The sequence below is a fragment of the Rhinoraja longicauda genome, chromosome 8 (genome assembly GCF_053455715.1).
Source record: "Rhinoraja longicauda isolate Sanriku21f chromosome 8, sRhiLon1.1, whole genome shotgun sequence".
In the NCBI taxonomy this organism is placed as follows: Eukaryota; Metazoa; Chordata; class Chondrichthyes; order Rajiformes; family Arhynchobatidae; genus Rhinoraja; species Rhinoraja longicauda.
In genome coordinates, this window is record NC_135960.1 from 1,934,304 (window position 1) to 1,961,086 (window position 26,783).

At 52.8% G+C, this 26,783-nt stretch overlaps 1 protein-coding gene across 1 annotated transcript in view; it reads right to left on the reverse strand.

Moving 5' to 3' along the window:
• Positions 1-15,924, reverse strand: part of LOC144595710 (villin-1-like) — a 54,163-nt gene extending 38,239 nt beyond the window's left edge. The window contains exons 1-4 of the mRNA XM_078403254.1: positions 15,417-15,924; positions 3,869-3,949; positions 1,775-1,849; positions 424-620 (exon numbers count right to left, since the gene is read on the reverse strand). Coding sequence (XP_078259380.1) covers positions 424-620; positions 1,775-1,849; positions 3,869-3,943 — 347 coding nt within the window. The 5' untranslated portion in view covers positions 3,944-3,949; positions 15,417-15,924. The remainder of the gene's footprint in view (positions 1-423; positions 621-1,774; positions 1,850-3,868; positions 3,950-15,416) is intronic.
• Between the last annotated feature and the right edge of the window lie 10,859 nt (positions 15,925-26,783).

Genomic DNA, 26,783 nt, shown 5'->3' on the forward strand with positions numbered 1-26,783 from the left:
CCTGGGATCGTTCTTGAGTAGACATGATGGGCCGAATGGCCTAATTCTGCCTCTAGAACTTATGACCTTATGAAAGGCTATTATTTTAGTTCCGTTTAGTTTAGAGATACAGCGCGGAAACAGGCCCTTCGGCCCACCGAGTCCGCGCCGACCAGCGATCCCCGCACACTAACACTATCCTACACACACTAGGGACAATTTTTACATTTACACCAAGCCAATTAACCTACAAACCTGCACGTCTTTGGACTGTGGGAGGAAACCGAAGATCTCGGAGAAAACCCACGCAGGTCACGGGGAGAACGTGCAAACTCCGTACAGACGGCGCCCGTAGTCGGGATGGAACCCGGGTCTCCGGCGCTGTGAGGCAGCAGCTCTACCCGCTGCGCCACCGTGACCGCCCATGGCTCCTGGTGTACTCACATTAACCCCTTCTTGAAGTAGCCCCGGAAGGTCTGGGCCTCGTATCCCTGCGTCTCGCGGTGCTGGACGGCCGCTCCCCCGAGATGGTCGTCCATCTGGCCGCTGTAGATGGCGGCTGCGTCCTGCTCGTCCTGGCTCGAGGTCCTCCCGATCCAGAAGTGGATGTCGTAGGTGAGGGAGCCCCTGGCCCGCCGAGTCTGTGGAGGCGAGGGAGGGAGGAGGAGATCGACGGGGGAACGGCTGGGATGGCTGGACCATGGTTCCAATGCTGTGGCGTTGTGGGTACACAGCCTGGCCAAATAGGCCTTGGGCACATTGGCCTTCATCAGGCCGAGTATTGAGTATGGAAGATGGGAGGTCATGTTGCAGTTGTATAAGACGTTAGTGAAGCCACGTTTAGAGTTGCACTACTAATGGGTTTTGTGTGAGTGTGTGTGCGCGTGTGTGAGTGCGTGTGTGTGTGCATGCGTGTGTGTGTGCGTATGTGTGTGTGTGCGTGTGTGTGCATGCGTGTGAGTGTGTGTGTGTGAGTGTGTCTGTGTGTGTGTGTCTGTGTGTGGTTTATGTGTGTGTGCGTGTGTCTGTGTGTAGTGTGTGTGTGTGTCTGTGTGTGTGTGTGTGTGCGAGTGTGTGTGAGTGTGTGTGCCAGTGTGAGAACTAGGGTCGCCAACTGTCCCGTATTAGCAGGGACATCCCGTATTTTGGGCTAAATTGGTTTGTCCCGTACAGGACCGCCCTTGTCCCGTATTAGGCCCGGGGGCCGCTGTAGGCCCGGACGCTGTAGGCCCGGACGCTGTAGGCCCGGACACTGTAGGCCCGGGGGGCACGGTAGGCCCGGACGCTGTAGGCCCGGGGGACACTGTAGGCCCGGACGCTGTAGGCCCGGACGCTGTAAGCCCGGACGCTGTAGGCCCGGACGCTGTAGGCCCGGGGGACACTGTAGGCCCGAACACTGTAGGCCCGGACGCTGTAGGCCCAGACGCTGTAGGCCCGGACGCTGTAGGCCCGGGGGGCACGGTAGGCCCGGACAATGTAGGCCCGGATGCTGTAGGCCCGGACAGTGTAGGCCCAGACGCTGTAGGCCCGGGGGCCGCTGTAGGCCTGGACAGTGTAGGCTAGGAGTGTGTTCGGAGAGCGGGGCCGAGTGTGTTCGCCTAACGGAGGTTGCGTAGCAACCCGCCTCCCGGCCCGGGCGGCCGCCATTGGTGGAGCGGGAGCACGTGGCTGCCGGCTGGGTGAGGTCACGTGAGGCGCGGGGCGGTGACGTCACCTTGTCCCTTATTTGGGAGTGAGGAAGTTGGCAACCCCTAGTGGGAACCAAAGGGAGAAGGTTGGAGCAGAATCTACTTACTGCAAAGAGGATGTAGCAATCACCTTCGTAGAAGTTGCCGTAGGACCTCTGAGGAACAGGAACCATCAGCATTTTCTAAAAGTGAAAATAACACACATGTTACAGTCATAGACTCAATAGACAATAGGTGCAGGAGGAGGCCATTCGGCCCTTCGAGCCAGCACCGCCATTCAATGTGATCATGGCTGATCATTCTCAATCAGTACCCCGTTCCTGCCTTCTCCCCATACCCCCTGACTCCGCTATCCTTAAGAGCTCTATCTAGCTCCCTCTTGAATGTATTCAGAGAATTGGCCTCCACTGCCTTCTGAGGCAGAGAATTCCACAGATTCACAACCCTCTGACTGAAAAAGAGACAGTCACACAGCACAGACACAGGCCCTTCGGCCCAACTTGGCCATGCTGACAAAATGTCCCATCTATACTAGTCCCACCTGCCTGCGTTTGGTCCATATCCCTCTAAACCCTTCCTGTCTTAGAGTCAGAGAGTGACACAGCGTGGAAGCAGGCCCTTCGGCCCAACTCGCCCACACCGGCCAACAATGTCCCATCTACACTAGTCCCACCTGCCTGCGCTTGGTCCATATCCCTCCAAACCTGTCCTATCGATGTACCTGTCCAACTGTTTCTTAAACGTTGGGATAGTCCCAGCCTCAACTACCTCCTCCGGCAGCTCGTTCCATACACCCACCACCCTCTGTGTAAAAAAGTTACCCCTCGGATTCCTCTTAAATCTTTCCCCCTTCACCTTGAACCTATGTCCTCTGGTCCTCGATTCCCCAACTCTGGCAAGAGACTCTGTGCATCTACCCGATCTATTCCTCTCATGATTTTGTACACCTCTATAAGATCTCCCCTCATCCTCCTGCGCTCCATGGAATAGAGACCCAGTCTGCTCAACCTCTCCCTGTAGCTCACACCCTCTTGTCCTGGCAACGTCCTCGTAAATCTTCTCTGAACTCCAGCCTGAGACGGTCACATCCCCAACACTGATGTCCCAACAACTGTGACCTTGTGGAGCGGTTAGTGCTTCAACCCTGACACGACACCACCCCACCAGCCCCCGTCCACCCCCACCCCCCCAAACTCCCCCAATTCCCCCCCCCCCCCCCCGGTCACTCCCTCTTCTCCCCTCTCCCACCGGGCAAGAGGTACAGAAGTGTGAAAACGCACACCTCCAGATTCAGGGACAATTTCTTCCCGGCTGTTATCAGGCGACTGAACCGTCCTCTCACCAACTAGAGAGCGGTCCTGACCTCCCATCTACCTCATTGGAGACCCTCGGTCTATCCCTGATCGGACTTTGCCGGCTTTACCTTGCACTGAACGTGATTCCCTTACCCTGTATCTGTACACTGTGGACGGCTCGATTGTAATCATGTATTGTCTTTCCGCTGACTGGAGGCTTTTCACTGTACCTCGGTACACGTAGGGTTACCAACTGTCCCGTATTAGACGGGACATCCCGTATTTTGGTCTAAATTGGCTTGTCCCGTACGGGACCGCCCAAGTCCTGTATTAGGCCCTGGGGGCGCTGTAGGCCTGGACGCTGTAGGCCACAAAACTGTAGGCCCCGACTCTGTAGGTCCCGACAGTTTAGGCCCCGACAGTTTAGGCCCCGACAGTTTAGGGCCCGACTCTCTGGGTTTCCGACATTTTAGCTCCGGACAGTGTAGGTCCAGACACTGTAGGCCCGGACAGTGTAGGCCCGGACAGTGTAGGCCCGGACAGTGTAGGCCCGGACAGTGTAGGCCCGGACAGTGTAGTCCCGGACAGTGTAGTCCCGGACAGTGTAGTCCCGGACAGTGTAGGCCCGGACAGTGTAGGCCCGGACAGTGTAGTCCCGGACAATGTAGGCCCGGACAGTGTAGGCCCGGAGGCCTGGGCGCCGCCTAACGGAGGTTGCATAGCAACCCGCCTCCCGGCCCGGGCGGCCGCCGTTGGTGGAGCGGGAGCACGTGGCCGCTGGCTGGGTGAGGTCACGTGGGGCGCGGGGCGGTGACATCACCTTGTCCCGTATTTGGGAGTGAGGAAGTTGGCAACCCCTAGTTGCACGTGACAATAAACTAGACATGCTGGCGACACACTACTTGCCTCGATCCGCCATATCTGGATGCCCGGAGTGGTCTTGTTCAGGGTCTTGAAGGTGTCGGGGGTCACGTCTGTCATGGTGGTCTGTGGGGAACAAGCACAGGGCTCTGAGGTCACGAGGCAAGAGTGTTGTATTGCCAGGTGTCCCAGATACAACAATGACATCCTTACTGGCAGCTACACAACACAATAGTAAACATACAACACAGGGAACAGTATAATAAACGGGAGAGAAAAATGTTTAGTTTTTATACACACACACATACACATCTATATCTCTATATCTCTATATCTCTTTGTATCTTTATATCTCTGTATCTCTATCTATATCTCTATCTCTATATATATCTCTATCTCTCTCTCTATCTTTATATATCTATATATCTCTCTATCTCTATATCTATATATCTGTATATCTCTATATCCATATATCTATATATCTATATAACATAGCACAAAAAGTAAGGACATTTGTGTTTGGCAGATTATTTCTTTGTTGTAACAATGCTTCTTGGCAATAAATCTTATACCGTTGGAAAGCCTGTTTATTTCCCTTTTAAATGGCGCCACATTTGTAAGGAACATGCATTTGTGGGATGAGCAGCAGAGCTGAGTATGTGGGTTGCGCCCATGAAAAATCTGCCAAATCTTCTCTGCCAATGCCAAACAGCTTATTCTGCCATTGACTCTTGTTCGGTGTTGTTTTGGTGGATTGGACGATTGAAGTCTGAAGAAACAAGACATATTGGCAATTTAACAATTTATTCATTTAATAAACAGGAGCCTCAGTAGCGTGTGGAAGAACCATACACAGCCACAACAGCCTGGCACCTCCTCCTCATGCTGGTCACCAGCCTGGTCACACACTGTTGTGGGATGGCATCCCATTCTTCAACCAGCATTTGTCCCAAGTCAGCCAACGTGGTTGTGTTGGTCACTCTGGCACGAACAGCACGCCCAAGCTGATCCCACAAGTGTTCAATGGGGTTGAGGTCAGGACTGCTGGCAGGCCATTCCATCCTCTCCACTCCCAAATTCTGGAGGTAGTCTCTGAGAAACCCTGCTCTGTGGGGGCGAGCATTGTCATCTTGGAGGATAAAGTTCGGTCCCAGACTGTGGAGATATGGGATTGCCACTGGTTGCAGAATCTCATCTCGATATCTCTCTGCATTGAGATTGCCTCCAATGATGACAAGCCTTGTTTTTCCAGTGAGGGAGATGCCGCCCCACACCATCACACTGCCTCCACCAAAAGATGTTACTCTATCGGTGCAGCAATCAGCATAGTGTTCTCCGCGTCTTCTCCACACTTTGACCCTATGATCCAACTGCCGTAGGCAGAATCTGGACTCGTCGCTGAACATAACGTTCCTCCACATGTTCAGGTTCCAGTGCACGTGTTGCCGACACCAGCGCAAACGGGCCTGACGGTGAAGGGCAGTCATGGCAGGCCTCCTGGCAGCCCTATGAGACCGGAGATCGGCTGCGTGCAGTCTGTTCCGAATTGTCTGGGCAGAGAGCCGTCGGCCATATCGTCCTGCAAACCTTGACTGCAAATCTGTAGAAGACAGCCAATGGTTCCTAAGTGCTGACAGGGTGAGGAAACGGTCTTCTTCGGGTGTCGTCTTCTTGGGACGCCCACTTCACGGCCTGTCTCTGACATCCCCCGTTATATGGAACTTGGCCTTCACTTTGGAGATGGTACTAAGGCTCACTCCAAATAATGCCGCAACTTGGTTTTGCGGAACACCAGCTTGAAGTTGCCCTATCGCACGGGCCCTATCCAGATCAGTCAAACGTGGCATGCCGATTCTTGGAGCAGACACCTACTGACCACTGTAGCAGGGCCCATGCTCACAGATGCTGCCAATCAGGTGCCAATCAGGCATCTGATTGTCAGCACCTGGGGGTACCAGAAGCTCAAAACAAGAGTCAATAGCAACAGCAGAATAAGCTGTTTGGCATTGGCAGAGAAGATTTGGCAAATTTTTCATGGGCGCAACCCATATACTCAGCTCTGCTGCTCATCCCACAAATGCATGTTCCTTACAAATGTGGCACCATTTAAAAGGGAAATAAACAGGCTTTCCAACGGTATAAGATTTATTGCCAAGAAGCATTGTTACAACAAAGAATTAATCTACCAAACACAAATGTCCTTACTTTTTGTGCTATGTTTATATATAAACATAGAAAATAGGTGCAGGAGGAGGCCATTTGGCCCTTCGAGCCAGCACCGCCATTCATTGTGATCATGGCTGATCGTCCACAATCAGTAACCCGTTCCTGCCTTCTCCCCGTATCCCTTGATTCCACTAGCCCCTAGAGCTCTATCTAACTCTCTCTCAAATCCATCCAGTGAATCGGCCTCCACTGCCCTCTGTGGCAGAGAATTCCACAACTTCACAACTCTCTGGGTGAAAAAGGTTTTTTTTCTCACCTCAGTTTTAAATGGCCTCCCCTTTATTCTTAGACTGTGTGGCCCCTGGTTCTGGACTCCCCCAACATTGGGAACATTTTTTCCTGCATCTAGCTTGTCCAGTCCTTTTATAATTTTATACGCTTGTACCTTGGTACAAAAGACAATAAACTAATCTATAACCTGAAACTAAACTTATCACAACATCTAAGAAACATTTAGTCAGATGTTTAGAGGGGTATAGGTCAAAAGCAGAGACGCGGAATTTAGAGTTTACTTTAGACGTTAGAGATACAGCAGGAAGCAGGCCCTTCGGCCCACCGGGTCCCTGCCGACCACCAATCAGCCCGTACTCTAGTTCTATCACACACACTAAGGATGATTTACATTTACACCAAGCCAATTAACCTACAAACCTGCACGTCTTTGGAGTGTGGGAGGAAACCGGAGCGCCCAGAGAAAACCCACGCAGGTCACAGGGAGAAATTACAAACTCCGTACAGACGGTGCCCGTAGTCAGGATCGAACCTGAGTCTCCGGCGCTGCATTCGCTGTAAGGCAGCAACTCTACCACTGCGCCACCGTGCCGCTGTAGGCCCGGACGCTGTAGGCCCGGACGCTGTAGGCCAGGACGCTGTAGGCCCGGACGCTGTAGGCCCGGACGCTGTAGGCCGGGACGCTGTAGGCCCGGACGCTGTAGGCCCGGACGCTGTAGGCCCGGAAGCGGTTTTACAACAGGTGACCAAAGGCCAGGCAAAGAGGACTGCGTGACCGAGCGGTGAAGTGTGTGGCTGGTGAACAGCGGGCTGTAAAAGCAGATACTCCTACCAGTGTTTTACAACCAGATCGGAACAAGGTTTAAGCCGGTCATAAAAACCTTTCAGGTTATAAAAGTGAAGGGTATTATCAATTTCCCGTCACAGAAATAGAAATCTTTGAACCCTGCTCTGTAATAGAGGCATATCTTGATCAGATTGCACCTTTACCATTGAGCAACACACCCTTGCACCACTGGCCTAGAGAGAACTACACAGCGTGGAATCAGGTCTCTCTCAGACCAGGGGGGTCCAGATACGATTGCCAACTGACCCGTATTAGCCGGGACATCCCGGATTTTGGGCTAAATTGGTTTGTCCTGTACGGGACCGCCCTTGTCCCCTTTTAGGCCCAGACGCTGTAGGCCCGGACGCTGTAGGCCCAGACGCTGTAGGCCCAGACATTGTAGGCCCAGACGCTGTAGGCCCAGACGCTGTAGGCCCGGACGCTGTAGGCCCGGATGCTGTAGGCCCGGACAGTGTAGGCCCAGACGCTGTAGGCCCGGACGCTGTAGGCCCGGACGCTGTAGGCCCAGACATTGTAGGCCCGGACGCTGTAGGCCCGGACGCTGTAGGCCCAGACATTGTAGTCCCGGATGCTGTAGGCCTGGACGCTGTAGGCCCGGACGCTGTAGGCCCGGACACTGTAGGCCCAGACATTGTAGGCCCGGACGCTGTAGGCCCGGACGCTGTAGGCCCGGACAGTGTAGGCCCAGACGCTGTAGGCCCGGACAGTGTAGGCCCGGACACTGTAGGCCCAAACAACTGTAGGCCCGGGGGCCGCTGTAGGCCTGGACAGTGTAGGCTAACGGAGTGTGTTCGGGGAGCGGGGCCGAGTGTGTTCGCCTAACGGAGGTTGCTACGCAACCCGCCTCCCAGCCCGGGCGACCGCCATTGGTGGAGCAGGAGCACGTGGCCGCTGGCTGGGTGAGGTCACGTGGGGCACGGGGCGGTGACGTCACCTTGTCCTGTATTTGGGAGTGAGGAAGTTGGCAACCCTAGGACTAGACCAGGGGGGAAAAGATTTAATAGGAATCTGAGGGGTAACTTTTCCACACAGAGGGTGGTGGGTGTATGGAACGAGCTGCCGGAGGAGGTAGTTGAGGCTGGGACTATCCTAACATTTAAGAAACTTTTGGACAGGTACATGGATAGGACAGGTATGGGCCAAACGCAGGCAGGTGGGACTAGTGTAGATGGGGCATGTTGGCCGGTGTGGGCAAGTTGGGCCGAGGGGCCTGTTTCCACACTGTATCACTCTATGGCTCTAACCACAGTTGGCGTTGCTACCTCACAGTGCCAGGCTCCCTGGTTTAAACCTGACTACGGGACTTAAGGCACTTATAGAGGCAGTGGAGGCCAAGCCAATGGATATTTTTAAGATTGACAGATCAGTGCGGGTGTCAGGGGTTATGGGGAGAAGGCAGGAGAATGGGGTTAGGAGGGAGAGATAGATCAGCCGTGATTGAATGGCGGAGTAGACTCGATGGCCGAATGGCCTAATTCTGCTCCTGCCACTTAAGAACATTGTTGATAAGACATTTGGACAAGTGCACGGATCGGAAAGATGAAGCGGTGTTTCAGCCGAAGGGAGGCAAATGGGTTTAGTTCAGGAAGACACTTTGGCCAGCATGGACCTGATGGGGCGAAGAGCCTGTTTCTGTGACACGCTGTTTGTGTGAAGGGTGTGCTGTTAGCTCTATTATCTCCAAACACAACACGCACTTACAAGCCAACAAGTAAAAACAATTGCCATAGAAACATCGAAAATAGGTGCCATTCGGCCCTTCGAACTAGCACCGCCATTCATTGTGATCATGGCTGATCGTCCACAATCAGTAACCCGTGCCTGCCTTCTCCCCATATCCCTTGATTCCACTAGCCCCTAGAGCTCTATCTAACTCTCTTAAATTCATCCAGTGAATCGGCCTCCACTGCCCTCTGTGGCAGAGAATTCCACAAATTCACAACTCTCTGGGTGAAAAAGTTTCTTCTCACCACAGTTTTAAATGGCCTCCCCTTTATTCTTAGACTGTGTGGCCCCTGGTTCTGGACTCCCCCGACATTGGGAACATTTTTCCTGCGTCTAGCTTGTCCAGTCCATTTATAATTTTACACGTCTCTATAAGATCCCCCTCTCATCCTTCTAAACTCCAGTGAATACAAGCCCGGTCTTTCCAATCATATGAATTAATTCTCCAATGTTAGGTAGCTAAACCACTCCCACCCCACAATCCCCCTCCCACCTTCCCTCCCACTCCACCTCTGCCCCATCTGGACTCAACCTACTTCTCTCCTTCCTCTCCCCCCTCCACCTACATTCCTTCCTCTAGCTTCACAATTCCCAACTCTTCAACGCTTTTGTCTCACACCACCTTAGCTTAGTTTAGTTTAGTTTAGAGATACAGCGCGGAAACAGGCCCTTCGGCCCACCGGGTCCGCGCCGACCAGTGATCCCCACACACTAACACTATCCTACACACACACGAGGGGCAATTCACGATTTTTACCGAAGCCAATTAACCTACAAACCTGCACATCTTTGGAGTGTGGGAGGAAACCGGAGCGCCCGGAGAAAACCCACGCAGGTCACGGGGAGAACGTGCAAACTCCGTACAGACGGCGCCCCTGGTTGACCTAAATTAACCTACCAATGGGCGGTCACGGTGGCGCAGCGGTAGAGTTGCTACCTTACAGCGAACACAGCGCCGGAGACCCGGGTTCCATCCCGACCACGGGCGCTATCTGTACGGAGTTTGTACGTTCTCCCCGTAGATTTTTCCGAGATCTTCGGTTTCCTCCCACACTCCAAAGACGTGCAGGTTTGCAGGTTAATTGGCTTGGTGTAAATGTAAAAGTTGTCCCTAGTGTGTGTAGGATAGTGTTAGTGTGCGGGGATCGCTGGTCGGCGCGGACCCGGTGGGCCGAAGGGGGCTGTTTCCGCGCTGTATCTCTAAACTAAACTAAACTAAAGTAAACCCGCAGGTATTTGGTATTTTGGGGAGAGACTGGAAGTTAAACCCAGGGCAGATTCTTCACAGTGAACGGCAGGACATTAGGGAGTGTTGTCGAGCAGTGGGATCAAAGAGCACAGGTACAGAGAGTCCTGAAGATGCTGTCACAGGTAGATAAGGTGGTGAATAATGCGTTTGGTACGCTGACCGTCATCGGTGAGAGAATTGAGTGTAGACGGTGAGACGGGTTCGATCCCGACCATGGGCGCTGTCTGTACGGAGTTCGTACGTTCTCCCCGTGACCTGCGCGAGTTTTTTCCGGTTTCCTCCCACGCTCCAAAGACGTGCGGGTTCTTATTGAAACGTATAAGATTATTAAGGGGTTGGACACGTTAGAGGCAGGAAACATGTTCCCGATGTCGGGGGAGTCCAGAACCAGGGGCCACACAGTTTAAGAATAAGGGGTAGGCCATTTAGAACGGAGACGAGGAAAAACTTTTTCAGTTAGAGAGTTGTGAATCTGTGGAATTCTCTGCCTCAGAAGGCAGTGGAGGCCAATTCTCTGAATGCATTCAAGAGAGATCTAGATAGAGCTCTTAAGGATAGCGGAGTCAGGGGGTATGGGGAGAAGGCAGGAACGGGGTACTGATTGAGAATGATCAGCCATGATCACATTGAATGGCGGTGCTGGCTCGAAGGGCCAAATGGCCTCCTCCTGCACCTATTTTCCATGTTAAATGTTTTTACTCTTGGCTTGTAAGTGCGTGTTCTGATTGGAGATATCACAAACAGCGTGTCACAGAAACAGGCCCTTCGGCCCATCACGTCCATGCTGGCCAAGGTGACCTCCCGAACTAAACCCATTTAATGGACAATAGACAATAGGTGCAGGAGGAGGCCATTCGGCCTCTCGAGCCAGCACCGCCATTCAATGTGATCATGGCTGATCATTCTCAATCAGTACCCCGTTCCTGCCTTCTCCCCATACCCCCTCTATCCTTAAGTGCTCTATCTAGCTCTCTCTTGAATGCATTCAGAGAATTGGCCTCCACTGCCTTGTGAGGCAGAGAATTCCACAGATTCACAACTCTCTGACTGAAAACGTTTTTCCACATCTCCGTTCTAAATGGCCTACCCCTTATTCTTAAACTGTGGCCCCTTGTTCTGGACTCCCCCAACATTGGGAACATGTTTCCTGCCTCTAGCGTGTCCAACCCCTTAATAATCTTATACGCTTCGATAAGATCCCCTCTCATCCTTGTCTGCCTTTGGCTGAAGTCCCACTGCATCTTTCCGATCCGTGCCCTTGTCTGAACGTCACTAACCGGCCCTTCCTCTTATCGAATCTGAGCACGGCTGCTTGTTCATCTCCAAAGGTCAGTAAGGAATTCATCAGTGAACGTTACCATCGACAGTTATCACCGAGAACCGGGAGACTTACCTTCAAAAGCTACAGCCTGACAGGAACCAGAGAGAAGCTTGTGTGGCCAACACCTGTTGTACCTTGATCCTGGAGCCACAGGTTAACCTGGCCCCACCAACACTTACAGGGCAGAGGGAGGGAGGGAGGGAGGGAGGGAGGGAGGGAGGGAGGGAGGGAGGGAGGGAGAGAGAGAGAGAGGGAGGGAGGGAGGGAGGGAGGGAGAGAGAGAGAGAGAGAGAGAGAGGGAGGGAGGGAGGGAGGGAGGGAGGGAGGGAGGGAGGGAGGGAGGGAGGGAGGGAGAGGGAGGGAGGGGGAGGGAGGGAGGGAGGGAGGGAGGGAGGGAGGGAGAGAGGGAGGGAGGGAGGGAGGGAGGGAGGGAGGGAGGGAGGGAGGGAGGGAGGGAGGGAGGGAGGGAGGGAGGGAGGGAGGGAGGGAGGGAGGGAGGGAGGGAGGGAGGGAGGGAGGGAGGGAGGGAGGGAGGGAGGGAGGGAGAGGGAGACACAAAGAGAGACAGAAAGATAGAAAGTCAGAGTTAGAGAGACAGGGACAGAGACACAGATAAAGTGAGAGAGAGAGATAGAGAGAAAGTCAGTTAGAGAGACAGGGAGAGAGACAGAGAAAGACAGAGGAGACAGAGAGAGAGAGAGAGAGAGAGAGAGAGAGAGAGAGAGAGAGAGAGAGAGAGAGAGAGAGAGACAGATAGAGACAGAGAGAGACAGATAGAGACAGAGAGAGTGACAGAGGGAGAGAGATGTACCAATTCACAATTCGTTTAGTTTCGTTTTTTATTATTGTCCCGTGTACCGAGTTACAGTGAGAAGCTTTTGCTGCGCGTTATCCAGTCAGTGGAAAGACAATATGTGATTACAATCGAGCCGTCCACAGTGTGCAGCTACAGGATAAAGGGAATAACGTTCAGTGCAAGATAAAGATAGTCCGAGGGTCTCCAATGAGGTGGATGGGAGGTCAGGACCGCTCTCTAGTTGGTGAGAGGACGGTTCAGTTGCCTGATAACAGCCGGGAAGAAACTGCCCCTGAATCTGGAGGTGTGCGTTTCCACACTTCTGTACCTCTTGCCCGATGGGAGAGGGGAGAAGAGGGAGTGACCGGGGGTGAGACTGGTCCTCGATTCTGCTGAATTACTCATGGCAAGAGAATCAACAGAACAGGGTGTGCGATGCGATCAGGGCAAGGTTCAGTGTTTGTCAGCTGGGCGTGACATCAATTGGTCATCGCTGTTCAATGAACGAAAATCAGTTCAGGAATCGTTTGTGGTTTAATGTTTTTTCTCTCACTTTTAATTTAATTTTAATTTCAAGGTTTCGTGTGGGTTTGTTGTGTGTCGTGACTGTCGGCTGACCAATGTCCCTCCAGGAATGAATAAAGTTCTATCGTAGAGTCACACAGTCACAGAGTGATACAGTGTGGAAACGGGCCCTTCATACAGTGATACAGTGTGGAAACTGGCCCTTCACACAGTGATACAGTGTGGAAACAGGGCCTTCGTACAGTGATACAGTGTGGAAACAGGGCCTTCGTACAGTGATACAGTGTGGAAACAGGGCCTTCACAGAGTGATACAGTGTGGAAACAGGGCCTTCACAGAGTGATACAGTGTGGAAACTGGGCCTTCACAGAGTGATACAGTGTGGAAACAGGGCCCTTCATACAGTGATACAGTGTGGAAACGGGCCCTTCATACAGTGATACAGTGTGGAAACAGGGCCTTCGTACAGTGATACAGTGTGGAAACAGGGCCTTCACAGAGTGATACAGTGTGGAAACAGGGCCTTCACAGAGTGATACAGTGTGGAAACAGGGCCTTCGTACAGTGATACAGTGTGGAAACAGGCCCTTCATACAGTGATACAGTGTGGAAACAGGCCCTTCATACAGTGATACAGTGGGCAGAACCTACAGGCAGTCGACAGCTTGACCTATCTGGGCAGTACACTCTCTGGCGAGTGGTGAACATTGAGCTGAGGTCAACAACAGGATTGCCAAGGCCAGCGTTGCCTTTGGGCGACTACGTGAGAATGTTTGGGAGTGGAGTGGACTCGGCCTCACCACCAAACTGAAGGTCTACCGTGCAGTGGTACTCACCACTCTTCTCTATGCCAGTGAGACCTGGACTGTCTACAGCAGACATGCCAAACAGCTCAACCACTTTCCCTTGAGCTGCCTACGCAGTCTCCTTCACATCAGGTGGCAGGACAAAATTCCCGACACAGAGGTCTTGGAATGGGCCGGAATCCCCAGCGTCCACACCCTCCTACGGAAAGCCCAAGCCAGATGGGCAGGCCATGTCGTCAGAATGCCCGAGAGTCGACTGCCAAAACAGCTTCTGTATGGAGAACTGTGTCAGGGCAAGCGCTCAGTAGGAGGACAGAAGAAACGGTTTAAGGACTGCCTCAAAGTGTCCCTCAAAGACTTGGACATCAACCTCAACACTTGGGAGTCTCTTGTTCTGGCCCGTCCCAACCTGGCGTAGCGAGCTCACCACAGGAGCCCGTGCAGCAGAGAACAGACGCACTGCAGAGGCCCAGAGGAAACGCACCGCGCTCAAGGCCCGGGCTACCTCCACTTCCACTGCAGCACCCATCCACTTGTGGGCATGCCTTCCGGGCACGGATTGGCCTCACCAGTCACTTCCGGACCCACAGTCACCAATCCTCCAACTGGAAGTGAAGTCATGGTCATCTTCCAACCCGAAGGACCAACAACAACAGTGTGGAGAGAAGGAATGGGTGATGTTTCGGGTCGAGACCCTTCCTCAGACCCATTCCTACCCTCCCGAGATGCTGCCTGACCCGCTGAGTTACTCCAGCACTCTGTGAAACGTCACCTATCCATGTTCTCCACAGATGCTGCCTGACCCGCTGAGTTACTCCAGCATCTTGGGTCAACCTTTCTCTCAATGTCAGCAAGACAAAGGAGATAGTGATGGGTTTCAGGAATGAAGCAGTCCATGTACCCCCAGTCTGCATTGACAACGTTGATGTAGAGAGTTGAAAACTCCAAATTCCCCGGAGCCAACATCACCAACAACTCCTCCTGGACCGCCCACACTGAACCAACGACTAAGAAAGCTCACCAACGCCTGCCTCTACCTCCTCAGAAGGTCAGGAGATTCGGCACGCCCCCGACAACTCTCACCAACTTCTACAGCCGCGCCGTAGAGAGCTTTTTACCGGGACGCATCGCGGCACGGTTTGGGAACAGCTCCATCCACGACCCGCGAGAAACCGCAGAGTTGTGGACGCAGCCCAGACCATCACACAAACCAACCTCCCTCCCACCGACTCCATCTACACCTCACGCTGCCTCGGCAAGGCCAGCAGCATCATCAAGGACCAGTCTCACCCCGGCCACTCCCTCTTCTCCCCTCTCCCATCGGGCAAGAGGTACAGAAGTGTGGAAACGCACACCTCCAGATTCAGGGGCAGTTTCTTCCCGGCTGTTATCAGGCAACTGAACCGTCCTCTCACCAACTAGAGAGCGGTCCTGACCTCCCATCTACCTCATTGGAGACCCTCGGACTATCCTTGATCGGACTTTGCCGGCTTTACCTTGCACTGAACGTTATTCCCTTTATCCAGTATCTGTACACTGTGGACGGCTCGATTGTAATCATGTATTGTCTTTCCGCTGACTGGTTAGCGCGCAACACAAGCTGTTCACTGTACCTCGGTACACGTGACAATAAACTAGACTGTGACTGTAATCTCCAGCTGTTGCCGTGTTACATTATCTATCAGGTTCTGTGTTTTCACACCTGTTGGGCTGCTGGAGGTAAGAATTTAATTGTTCCATTTTTGTACATGGATAAAACACTCTTGGCATGCGAGACACATTCAGCTGTACCTCTGTACACGTGACAACAATCAACCTAAACCTGGATCAATCAGAAACAGCCATCTCTCCCTGTTTTGCCACTTACCTTGAACTCTCCTGGTCTGCTCTGGGCGGCACGGTGGCGCAGCGGGTAGAGCTGCTGCCTCACAGCGCCAGAGACCCGGCTTCCATCCCGACCACGGGTGCCGTCTGTATGGAGTTTGTACGTTCTCCCAAGTGGGTTTTCTCCGGGCGCTCCGGTTTCCTCCGACACTCCAAAGACGTACGAGTTTGTTGGTTAATTGGCTCGGTATAAAATGTGAACTGTCCCTAGTGTGTGTGTGTGTGTGTGTGTGTGTGTGTGTGTGTGAGTGAGAGTGCGTGTGAGATAGTGCTCGTGTGTGTGTGTGCTTGATAGTGCTCGTGTGTGTGTGTGAGATAGTGTGAGTGAGTGTGTGCGTGTGTGTGAGATAGTGTGTGTGTGTGTTTGATAGTGCTCGTGTGTGTGAGTGTGTGTGAGATAGTGTGAGTGTGTGTGTGTGTATGTGAGTGTGTGTGAGATAGTGTGAGTGTGTGTGTGAGTGTGTGTGAGATAGTGCTCGTGTGTGTCTGTGTGTGTGTGTGAGTGTGTGTGTGTGAGATAGTGCTCGTGTGTGTGTGTGTGTGTGTGTGTGTGAGTGTGTGTGAGTGTGTGTGTGAGTGTGTGTGTGTGTGTGTGTGTGTGTGTGTGTGATAGTGCTCGTGTGTGTGTGTGTGTGTGTGTGTGTGTGTGTGTGTGTGTGATAGTGCTCGTGTGTGTGTTTGATAGTGCTCGTGTGTGTGTGCGCGTGTGTGAGTGTGTGTGTGAGTGTGTCTGTGAGAGTGCGTGTGCGTGTGTGTGAGTGTCTGTGTGTGTGTGTGAGTGTGTGTGCGAGATAGTGCTCGTGTGTGTGTGTGTGTGTGTGTGTGTGTGTGTGATAGTGCTCGTGTGTGTGTGTGATAGTGCTCGTGTGCGGGGGGGATCGCCGGTCGGCGCGGACTCGGTGGGCCGAAGGGCCTGTTTCCGCACTGTATCTCTAAACTAAGCTAGAAGGGTCTCGACCCGAAACGTCACCCATTCCTTCTCTCCAGAGATACTGCCTGTCCTGTTGAGTTACTCCAGCACTTTGTGTCCTTCTTCGATCTGAACTAAATCTTCCGCCACTCCACCTGTTTGCTTTTTATTCTGTGTCGAAAGTCTTCTTGATCTTGACAAAGCTGGAGCTGTTGATTCTCTCCGATCTTTCAGCAGAGTTGGGAGTAGGCGGTCACGGGGTCTTCTGTTGGACTCGGGTCACCTGACAACCCCCCTCCACCCGCCCCCCTTTTAACGGCCTCTTGTGTTTGAGAAGATCTCTAATGAGAAGATTAGTAGAGGATGTCGTTCCCATAATTACACAGAAACACTTGGCCATTGTTTCCCACAAGCTGCTAAAACATCCAGACTATTGCAACCATGGTAACTCTCCGACACTCCAACCTGACCTCAAATCTACGGTTGCCAACTGTCCCGTATTAGCCGGGACATCCCGACAGTTTAGGTCCCGACACTTTAGGCCCCGACACTTTAGGCCTCGACGGTTTAGGCCCCTGACAGTTTAGGCCCCGACACTGTAGGCCCCGACACTGTAGGCCCCGACACTTTAGGCCCCGACACTTTAGGCCCCGACAATTTAGGCCACGACACTTTAGGCCACGACACTTTAGGCCCCGACACTTTAGGCCTCGACGGTTTAGGCCCCGACGGTTTAGGCCCCGACAGTTTAGGTCCCGACACTCTAGGTTTCCGACATTTTAGCTCTGGACAGTCATGGTCCGGAGGCCCGGGCGCCGCCTAACGGAGGTTGCGTAGCGACCCGCCTCCCGGCCCGGGCAGCCGCCATTGTTGGAGCGGGAGCACGTGGCCCACGCTGGCTGGGTGAGGTCACGCGGGGCGGTGACGTCACCCGTTGTCCCTTATTTGGGAGTGAGGAAGTTGGCAACCCTTATACGTAGTTGTGGAGGGAGTGGCTAGGGGACGTTTCAGTTGATCATCATTAACATGGAAAGTATAAGAAAATAACTGCAGATGCTGGTACAATTCGAAGGTATTTATTCACAAAGTGCTGGAGTAACTCAGCAGGTCAGGCAGCATCTCAGGAGAGAAGGAATGGGTGACGTTTCGGGTCGAGACCCTTCTTCAGACTGAAAGGACAGGTTTGGAGGGATATGGGCCAAATGCAGGCAGGTGGGACCAGTGTAGATGTGGCAGCTTGGTGGGCATGGGCAAGTTGGGCCGAAGGGCCTGTATCTGTGATGTATGACCCTGTGACTCTGTCACAAACACATAGTTGTACATTGTCCCTAGTGCGTGTGTAGGATAGTGTTAGTGTGCGGGGATTGCTGGACGGCACGGACCCGGTGGGCCGAAGGGCCTGTTTCCGCGCTGTATCTCTGAACTAAACTAAAGTCTGAAGAAGGGTCTCGACCCGAAACATCACCCATTCCTTCTCTCCCGAGATGCTGCCTGACCCGCTGAGTTACACCAGCATTTTGTGTCTGCCTTCGATTTTGACCAGCATTTGCAGTTTTTTTTCCTACACCTACATACTAAAACTCTCATTTGTTTGTTTGTTTGTTTGTTCCTGAACTACAGCCAAAATGGTCCACGATAGCGCGACAATGTTAGGCCCACCTTACTCACCGTCGTCCCTTTGGTGCTAATGGAACAAGTTTCATTGAAATCGGTGTTATGTTTTTTAAGTTATTCACGTTTTTAATGTTTTAAATCTATCTCCTAGGGAGGGAGGGGGGAGGGAGAGAGGAGATGGAGGGAGGGAGGATGATAAGGGTGGGGGGGGAGGGGAAAGGGGAGGGAGGGGGTGGAGGAGGAAGGGAGGATTAGGAGGGGTGGAGGGAGGGGGGAGGGGATGAGGGTGGAGGGGAGGATTGGGGGGGGGTGGAGAGGGGGTAGGGGAGGAGGGAGGGAGGGGCAGGGGAAGGGTGGAGGGGAGGAGGGGAAATAGGAGGGGTGGAGGGAGGGGAGGATTAGGAGGGGTGGAGGGAGGGGATGAGGGAGGGAGGGAGGGGGAGGGTGGAGGGGAGGAGGGAGGGGAGGATTAAGAGGGGCGGAGGGAGGGGGAGAGGAGGAGGGGGATGGAGGGGGAGGGAGGGTGGAGGGGAGGAAGGGGGGAGGGGAAGGGTGGACGGGAGGATTAGGAGGGGAGGAGGGAGGGGGAGGGAGGGAGGGGGAGGGAGGGAGGAGGAGGGTGGGGGGAGCAGAGGGTGCTGCACCATTGCAGGAGAGGTTTGGGCCCAATGGGTCCACTTGGATTTCGGGATTAAAAGTACCATTAGCAAATTTGCAGATGATACAAAGCTGGGTGGCAGTGTGAACTGTGAGGAAGATGCTATGAAGTTGCAGGGTGACTTGGACAGGTTGTGTGAGTGGGCGGATGCATGGCAGATGCAGTTTACTGTGGATAAGTGTGAGGTTATCCACTTTGGTGGTAAGAATAGGAAGGCAGATTATTATCTGAATGGTGTCAAGTTAGGAACAGGGGACGTACAACGAGATCTGGTGTCCTAGTGCATCAGTCACTGAAAGGAAGCATGCAGGTACAGCAGGCAGTGAAGAAAGCCAATGGCATGTTGGCCTTCATAACAAGAGGAGTTGAGTATAGGAGCAAAGAGGTCCTTCTGCAGTTGTACAGGACCCTAGTGAGACCGCACCTGGAGTACTGTGTGCAGTTTTGGTCTCCACATTTGAGGAAGGATATTCTTGCTATTGAGGGCGTGCAGCGTAGGTTTACTAGGTTAATTCCCGGAATGGCGGGACTGTCGTATGTTGAAAGGCTGGAGCGACTAGGCTTGTATACACTGGAATTTAGAAGGACGAGTGGGGATCTTATCGAAACATATAATATTATTAAGGGGTTGGACACGTTAGAGGCAAGAAACATGTTCCCAGTGTTGGGGGAGTCCAGAACTAGGGGCCAAATTTTAAGAATAAGGGATCGGCCATTTAGAACAGAGATGAGGAAAAACTTTTTCAGTCAGAGAGTTGTGAATCTGTGGAATTCTCTGCCTCTGAAGGCAGTGGAGGCCAATTCTCTGAATGCATTCAAGAGAGAGCTGGATAGAGCTCTTAAGGATAGCGGAGTCAGGGGGTATGGGGAGAAGGCAGGAATGGGGTACTGATTGGGAATGATCAGCCATGATCACATTGAATGGTGGTGCTGGCTCGAAGGGCCGAGTGGACTCCTCCTGCACCTATTGTCTATTGTCTATTGTCTATTGGTCCAGTATAAACTAGACCCTCTCACCCACCCACCCTTCCTCAGCCCATTTGCATTCTTTGCCACCGCTGGTTTATAACGAGGCCACATCGTACACTGCCCTGATCATCCATCCTTAGTGTAGATTGTAAATAGGCGTGGACCAACTACTCACGCAAACAATCTCCGCCAATCTGTAACAGTCCAATTTACTGAAGATGGACACAAATTGCTGGAGTAACTAAGAGGAATCTGAGGGGTAACTTTTCCACACAGAGGGTGGTGGGTGTATGGAACGAGCTGCCGGAGGAGGTAGTTGAGGCTGGGACTATCCCAACGTTTAAGTAACAGTTGGACAGGTACATGGATAGGACAGGTTTGGAGGGTTATGGACCAAACGCGGGCAGGTGGGACTAGGGTAGCTGGGACATTGTTGGCCGGTGTGGGCGAGTTGGGCCGAGGGGCCTGTTTCCACACTGTATCACTCTATGACTATAACTGAGCAGGTCAGGCAGCATCTCTGGAGCATGGGAATAGGTGAAGTTTCAGGTCAGATTCCCTTCTTCAGACCGAAACGTCACCTATCCATGTTCTCCACAGATGCTGCCTGACTCGCTAAGTTACTCCAGCACTCTGTGAAACGTCACCTATCCGTTTTCTCCACAGATGCTGCCTGACCCGCTGAGTTACTCCAGCACTCTGTGTCTATCCTCCATAAGAAACATTTGGATTAGGTACATGGATAGGACAGGTTTGGAGGGATATGGGCCAAACGTGGGCAGGTGGGACTAGTGTAGCTGGGGCACGTTGGGCGGTGTGGGCAAGTTGGGCCAAAGGGCATGTTTGCACGCTGCATCACTCAATGACTATCACGATACTAACTAGGGTTGTCAACTGTCCCGTATTAGCCGCGACATCCCGTATTTTGGGCTAATTTTGTTTGTCCCGTACGGGACCGCCCTTGTCCCATATTAGGCTCGGGGGCGCGCTGTAGGCCCGGACGCTGTAGGCCTGGACATTGTAAGCCCGGACACTGAAGGCCCGGACACTGAAGGCTCGGACACGGTAGTCCCGATCACTGTAGGCCCGGGGGCCGCTGTAGGCCAGGACAGTGTAGGCCCGGGGGCCACTGTAGTCCAGGGCAGTGTAGGCCCGGACAGTGTAGGCCCGGACAGTGTAGGCCCGGACAGTGTAGGCCTGGACGCTGTAGGCCTGGACGTTCGGGGAGTGGGGCAGAGTGCGTTCACCTAACGGAGGTTGCGTAGCAACCCGCCTCCCGGACCGGGCGGCCGCCATTGGTGGAGCGGGAGCACGTGGCCGCTGGCTGGGTGAGGTCACGTGGGGCGCGGGGCGGTGACGTCACCTTGTCCCGTATTTGGGAGTGAGATAGTTGGCGACCCCTAATACTAAACCAAACAGAATTATAAACTCTTCCTTTGAACGGCAAGATTATATAAACATCTAAAATTAGAACATGGACCTTTGCCATCTAATTGTCCTGATAAGCACAGGCCCGATTCCAATCGAGCTGAACTCGCAGTTCTACTTGGAATAGGATAGCGTAAAAGTTCATAAGATCATAAGTGATCGGAACAGAATTAGGCCATTCAGCCCATCGCGTTCACTCTACCATTCAATCGCGGCCGATCCTAACCCCATTCTCCGGCCTTCTCCCCATAACCCCTGACACCCGCACTGATCAACAATCTATCTTGATTCACATGAATGGTGAAGATTCAGTCAGAAGAGGGGTCTCGACCCGAAACGTCACCCATTCCCTCTCTCCTGAGATGCTGCCTGACCCGCTGAGTTACTCCAGCATTTTGTGAATAAATACCTTCCATTTGTACCAGCATCTGCAGTTGTTTACCTACACAAGAATCCATCTATCTCTGCCTTAAAAATATCCACTGACATTTTAGATTTAGAGATACAGTGTGGAAACAGGCCCTTCGGCCCACCGGGTCCGTGCCGCCCAGCGATCCCCGCACACTAACACTATCCTACACCCACTAGGGACAATTTTTACATTTGCCCAGCCAATTAACCTACAAACCCGCACGTCTTTGGAGTGTGGGAGGAAACCGAAGATCTCGTAGAAAACCCACGCAGGTCACGGGGAGAACGTACAAACTCCGTACAGACGGTGCCCGTAGTCAGGATGGAACCCGGGTCTCCGGCGCTGCATTCGCTGTAAGGCGGCAACTCTACCGCTGCGCCACCGTGCCCGACTTGTGGCCTCCACAGTCGTCTGTGGCAACGAATCCCACAGATTCACCACCCTCTGACTAAAGAAATTCATCTCCTCATCTCCTTTCCTAAAGGAACGTCCTTTAATTCTGAGGCTGTGCCCTCTGGTCCTAGACTCTCCCACTGGTGGAAACATCCTCTCCACATCCACTCTATTCAGGCCGATGTTGTGTGTGGCATTAACCTTCTGATCAGTAGGCAAAACCAATTTCACCGCAGCTTAGCCCCATGATGATTAAAGAACCATGGCCCTGCCTTCGACACTCTTGGTAATCAAGATAAGTGAATCTGTGGGATTCTTTGCCACAGACGGCTGTGGAGGCCACAAGTCAGCGGATATTTTTAAGGCAGAGATAGATAGATTTTTGATCAGTGCGGGTGTCAGGGGTTATGGGGAGAAGGCAGGAGAATGGGGTTAGGAGGGAGAGATAGATCAGCCATGATTGAATGGTGGAGTACCAGACACATTAGAGGCAGGAAACATGTTCCCAAATGTTGGGGGAGTCCAGAACCAGGGGCCACGGTTTAATAATAAGGTGTAGGCCATTTAGAACGGAGATGAGGAAAAACTTTTTCAGTCAGAGAGTTGTGAATCTGTGGAATTCTCTGCCTCAGAAGGCAGTGGAGGCCAATTCTCTGAATGCATTCAAGAGAGAGCTAGATAGAGCTCTTAAGGATAGTGGAGTCAGGGGGTTATGGGGAGAAGGCAGGAACGGGGTACTGATTGAGAATGATCAGCCATGATCACATTGAATGGCGGTGCGTACAGGCTCGAAGGGCCGAATGGCCTACTCCTAAGACCTATTGTCTATTGTATTGTAAGTCAGGCAACAGGTAGCACACAGCCGACACTGGAGATGAGTTTTAAAGAAAGCCCTTTATTGAAGAGGAGAGGAATATGTGATTTGATCCAAAGAGACATCCTGCCCACAGCACCTGAAACACTGGGATAGGATCAGATCCAGGAATGTCGGTCAGACCACACACTGACGCAATATAAAAATAGGAGGAAAAATATTATTCTAGGTCCCATCTGCCATTGTACTCAAAAGTTTTAATTACATTTTATTTATATATATATATTTATAATGCTCTCTATATATAAATATAGAGAAGGCACTTGATAAGATTCAAGGCAACGTTCGTTAGTTTCCAGAGATGTGGATCGTGACGCATGTCAACAATGGAGGTCCACCAAGGATTCGGGCAACTCTACCAACCCTTGGGAGCACAACGACTCGCTCCGGGAAGACACCGCGGGGGGGGGGGGGAAATTCCCAGCGAAGGATTCCCAGTCGGAATAACCAGGTTCAACTGGGAGATGGGTGAATGACCAGCCTGTTCGGGTCCTCCTTGACACAAGTCAACAATGGAGGTCCACCAAGGATCCGGGCAACTCTACCAAACCTTGGGAGATCCCTTACGCTGGAACCCAACGACTCGCCCCGGGAAGACACCACGAGCCTCAAATTCCCAGCAAAGAATTCCCAGTCGCAATAGCCAGGTTCAACTGGGAGATGGAGGAATGACCTCCAAGGCATAGCAGGTATCCTGGTGGAGGTTGGGAGACGGTGTGGAGGGGGGGGGGGAGTGGGACAGCACTCAATGTGGGTGGGTGGGGAATCTCCCTGTTATATCCGAAAGGCCAAAGCAAGGTGCCTGATGGTCTCCCAACAAAGATACCAGAGCTGAGCAAGGAAGACCGCTCTGTCAAAACCACCAACACTGAAGCGTAACGCAAAATGTTGGAGTGTCTCAGCAGGTCAGGCAGCATCTCTGGAGAGAAGGAATGGTCGTCGTTTCGGGTCACCCATTCCTTCTCTCCAGAGATGCTGCCTGACCCGCTGAGTTACTCCAGCATTTTGTGATACCTCCGATTCGTACCATCATCTGCAGTTATTTTTCCCTATACTGAAGTGTAGTGCGCAAAGGAGCCATTTTAGTAAGCAAAACCCACCGTTCTCTCTGCCTCTCGCAGTGTAATCGGTGTTGGGGGGGGGAACAGTATGTGTGATGATACCATTAAAAATGCAGAATATATCTCATCTATCAACTCACAGATGTTTGTTATTTTTCTTTTTAAATGTTTCTGCAAGTTTCTGCCGACTAAAATGGCCGCCGTGATGAACGACGTTTTTTAGGGTCGAGTGGTCTATCTAGCTCCTCTAGTATCTTTGGTCTCTAATCCCACCCTGGGGGAGGGAGAGGGGGGGTTTGGTCAAGCCAGGACTCGCGAGAAACGCTCTTGGAGGTGATGTGCATCGTGACGCATGTCAACAATGGAGGTCCACCAAGAAATCGGGAAACTCAACCAACCCTTGGGAGACCAACGACTCGCTCCGGGAAAACACCGCGAGCCTGAAATTCCCAGCAAAGGATTCCCAGTCGGAAAAGACAGGTTCAACTGGGAGATGGAGGAATGACCAGCCTGTTCAGGTCCTCCTTGACACAAGTCAACAATGGCCCAGACAATTAACCTACAAACCCGCACGTCTTTGGAGTGCGGGAGGAAACCGAAGATCTCGGAGAAAACCCACGCGGGTCACGGGGAGAACGTACAAACTCCGTACAGACGGCGCCCGTAGTCGGGATGGAACCCGGGTCTCCGGCGCTGCCTTCGCTGTAAGGCGGCAACTCTACTGCTGCGCCACCATGCCGATGCTCAGGAGCCTCCCCCCCTCAACAACTCAAAGCCAGGAGAGAGCTCCTCAAAATGCCCAACCAAAATCAAAAAACCACGATCAACATTGGTCGTATAAGTACGATCGATAACTTGTGCTCTGTGTCTTTTTTGGGTCAGGCAGCATCTCTGGAGAACATGAATGGGTGACGTTTCACAGAGTGCCGGAGTAACTCAGCGGGTCAGACAGCATCTGTGGAGAACATGGATAGGTGGCGTTTTGGGTCACAATGCATCTTCAGACCTATGTTCACCCTTGTTTAGACTCAATTCTTGACACAAAACGTCACCTATCCATGTTCTCCACAGATGCTGCCTGACCCACTGTGTTACTCCAGCACTCTATGAAACGTCACCTATCCATGTTCTCCACAGATGCTGCCTGACCCGCTGAGTTACTCCAGCACTCTGTGAAACGTCACCTATCCATGTTCTCCACAGAAGCTGCCTGACCCACTGAGTTGGCTCCTGGAAGTCAAATCCCACCCGCCTTCTCCACGGTGGGAACCGTTGTTTGTCCGACCTCCACTGCATCCGGCGCCTGCCTCCAGTGGACAGTTCGCCGCGTCCGCTCTCCAACGCGCAAGGTCCACGCAACGCGGTGGGAGGTCCTCTTCGGAAGTGCCGGCGAGATCCAGAGAAGGGTCAGAGGTTGTGGAGACGGCCGCCGATGTCCCTGTCTGCGTGCGCGTGCGTGTGTTTGGTGGGGGGCATGTAATCGGCTAATCACCCACTTCACCGTGGCCACACAGGGCAACGGGTAGACCCGATCCAGCGGCCAACAACTCAACCCCGAGACGGCGTTGCAAGCCTGGCACCCAAAATGGTCTCAGAAGCCCCTCTCTCCCTCCACCACCCAAGCCCCCAACCCCAATCCCAAGGTTAGGTAGACAGACAGATCTGGTCCATGTGTACAAAACTCCACTGGGAGTTGATCATGATTACGTGCCCAACCAACCATCCATTGTCCATGAGAAGGGTTAGATGTCGCCAGACTTCCGTGAGACGGGGGGGGGCAGACAATCTCCTCTGGAGACCCCCCCCCCTTTGTCCCTTATTTGGGAGTGAGGAAGTTGGCAACCCTTATACGTAGTTGTGGAGGGAGTGGATAGGAGACGTTTCAGTTGATCATCATTAACATGGAAAGTATAAGAAAATAACTGCAGATGCTGGTACAATTCGAAGGTATTTATTCACAAAGTGCTGGAGTAACTCAGCAGGTCAGGCAGCATCTCAGGAGAGAAGGAATGGGTGACGTTTCGGGTCGAGACCCTTCTTCAGACTGAAAGGACAGGTTTGGAGGGATATGGGCCAAATGCAGGCAGGTGGGACCAGTGTAGATGTGGCAGCTTGGTGGGCATGGGCAAGTTGGGCCGAAGGGCCTGTATCTGTGATGTATGACCCTGTGACTCTGTCACACATAGTTGTACATTGTCCCTAGTGCGTGTGTAGGATAGTGTTAGTGTGCGGGGATTGCTGGACGGCACGGACCCGGTGGGCCGAAGGGCCTGTTTCCGCGCTGTATCTCTGAACTAAACTAAAGTCTGAAGAAGGGTCTCGACCCGAAACATCACCCATTCCTTCTCTCCCGAGATGCTGCCTGACCCGCTGAGTTACACCAGCATTTTGTGTCTGCCTTCGATTTTGACCAGCATTTGCAGTTTTTTTCCTACACCTATATACTAAAACTCTCATTTGTTTGTTTGTTTGTTCCTGAACTACAGCCAAAATGGTCCACGATAGCGCGACAATGTTAGGCCCACCTTACTCACCGTCGTCCCTTTGGTGCTAATGGAACAAGTTTCATTGAAATCGGTGTTATATTTTTTTAAGTTATTCACGTTTTTAATGTTTTAAATCTATCTCCTAGGGAGGGAGGGGGGGGAGGGAGAGAGGAGATGGAGGGAGGGAGGATGATAAGGGTGGGGGGGCAGGGGAAAGGGGAGGGAGGGGGTGGAGGAGGAAGGGAGGATTAGGAGGGGTGGAGGGAGGGGGGAGGGGATGAGGGTGGAGGGGAGGATTGGGGGGGGGGCGGAGAGGGGGTAGGGGAGGAGGGAGGGAGGGGCAGGGGAAGGGTGGAGGGGAGGAGGGGTGGAGGGAGGGGAGGATTAGGAGGGGTGGAGGGAGGGGATGAGGGAGGAAGGGAGGGGGAGGGTGGAGGGAGGGGAGGATTAGGAGGGGTGGAGGGAGGGGATGAGGGAGGAGGGGAGGGTGGAGGGGAGGAGGGAGGGGAGGATTAAGAGGGGCAGAGGGAGGGGGAGAGGAGGAG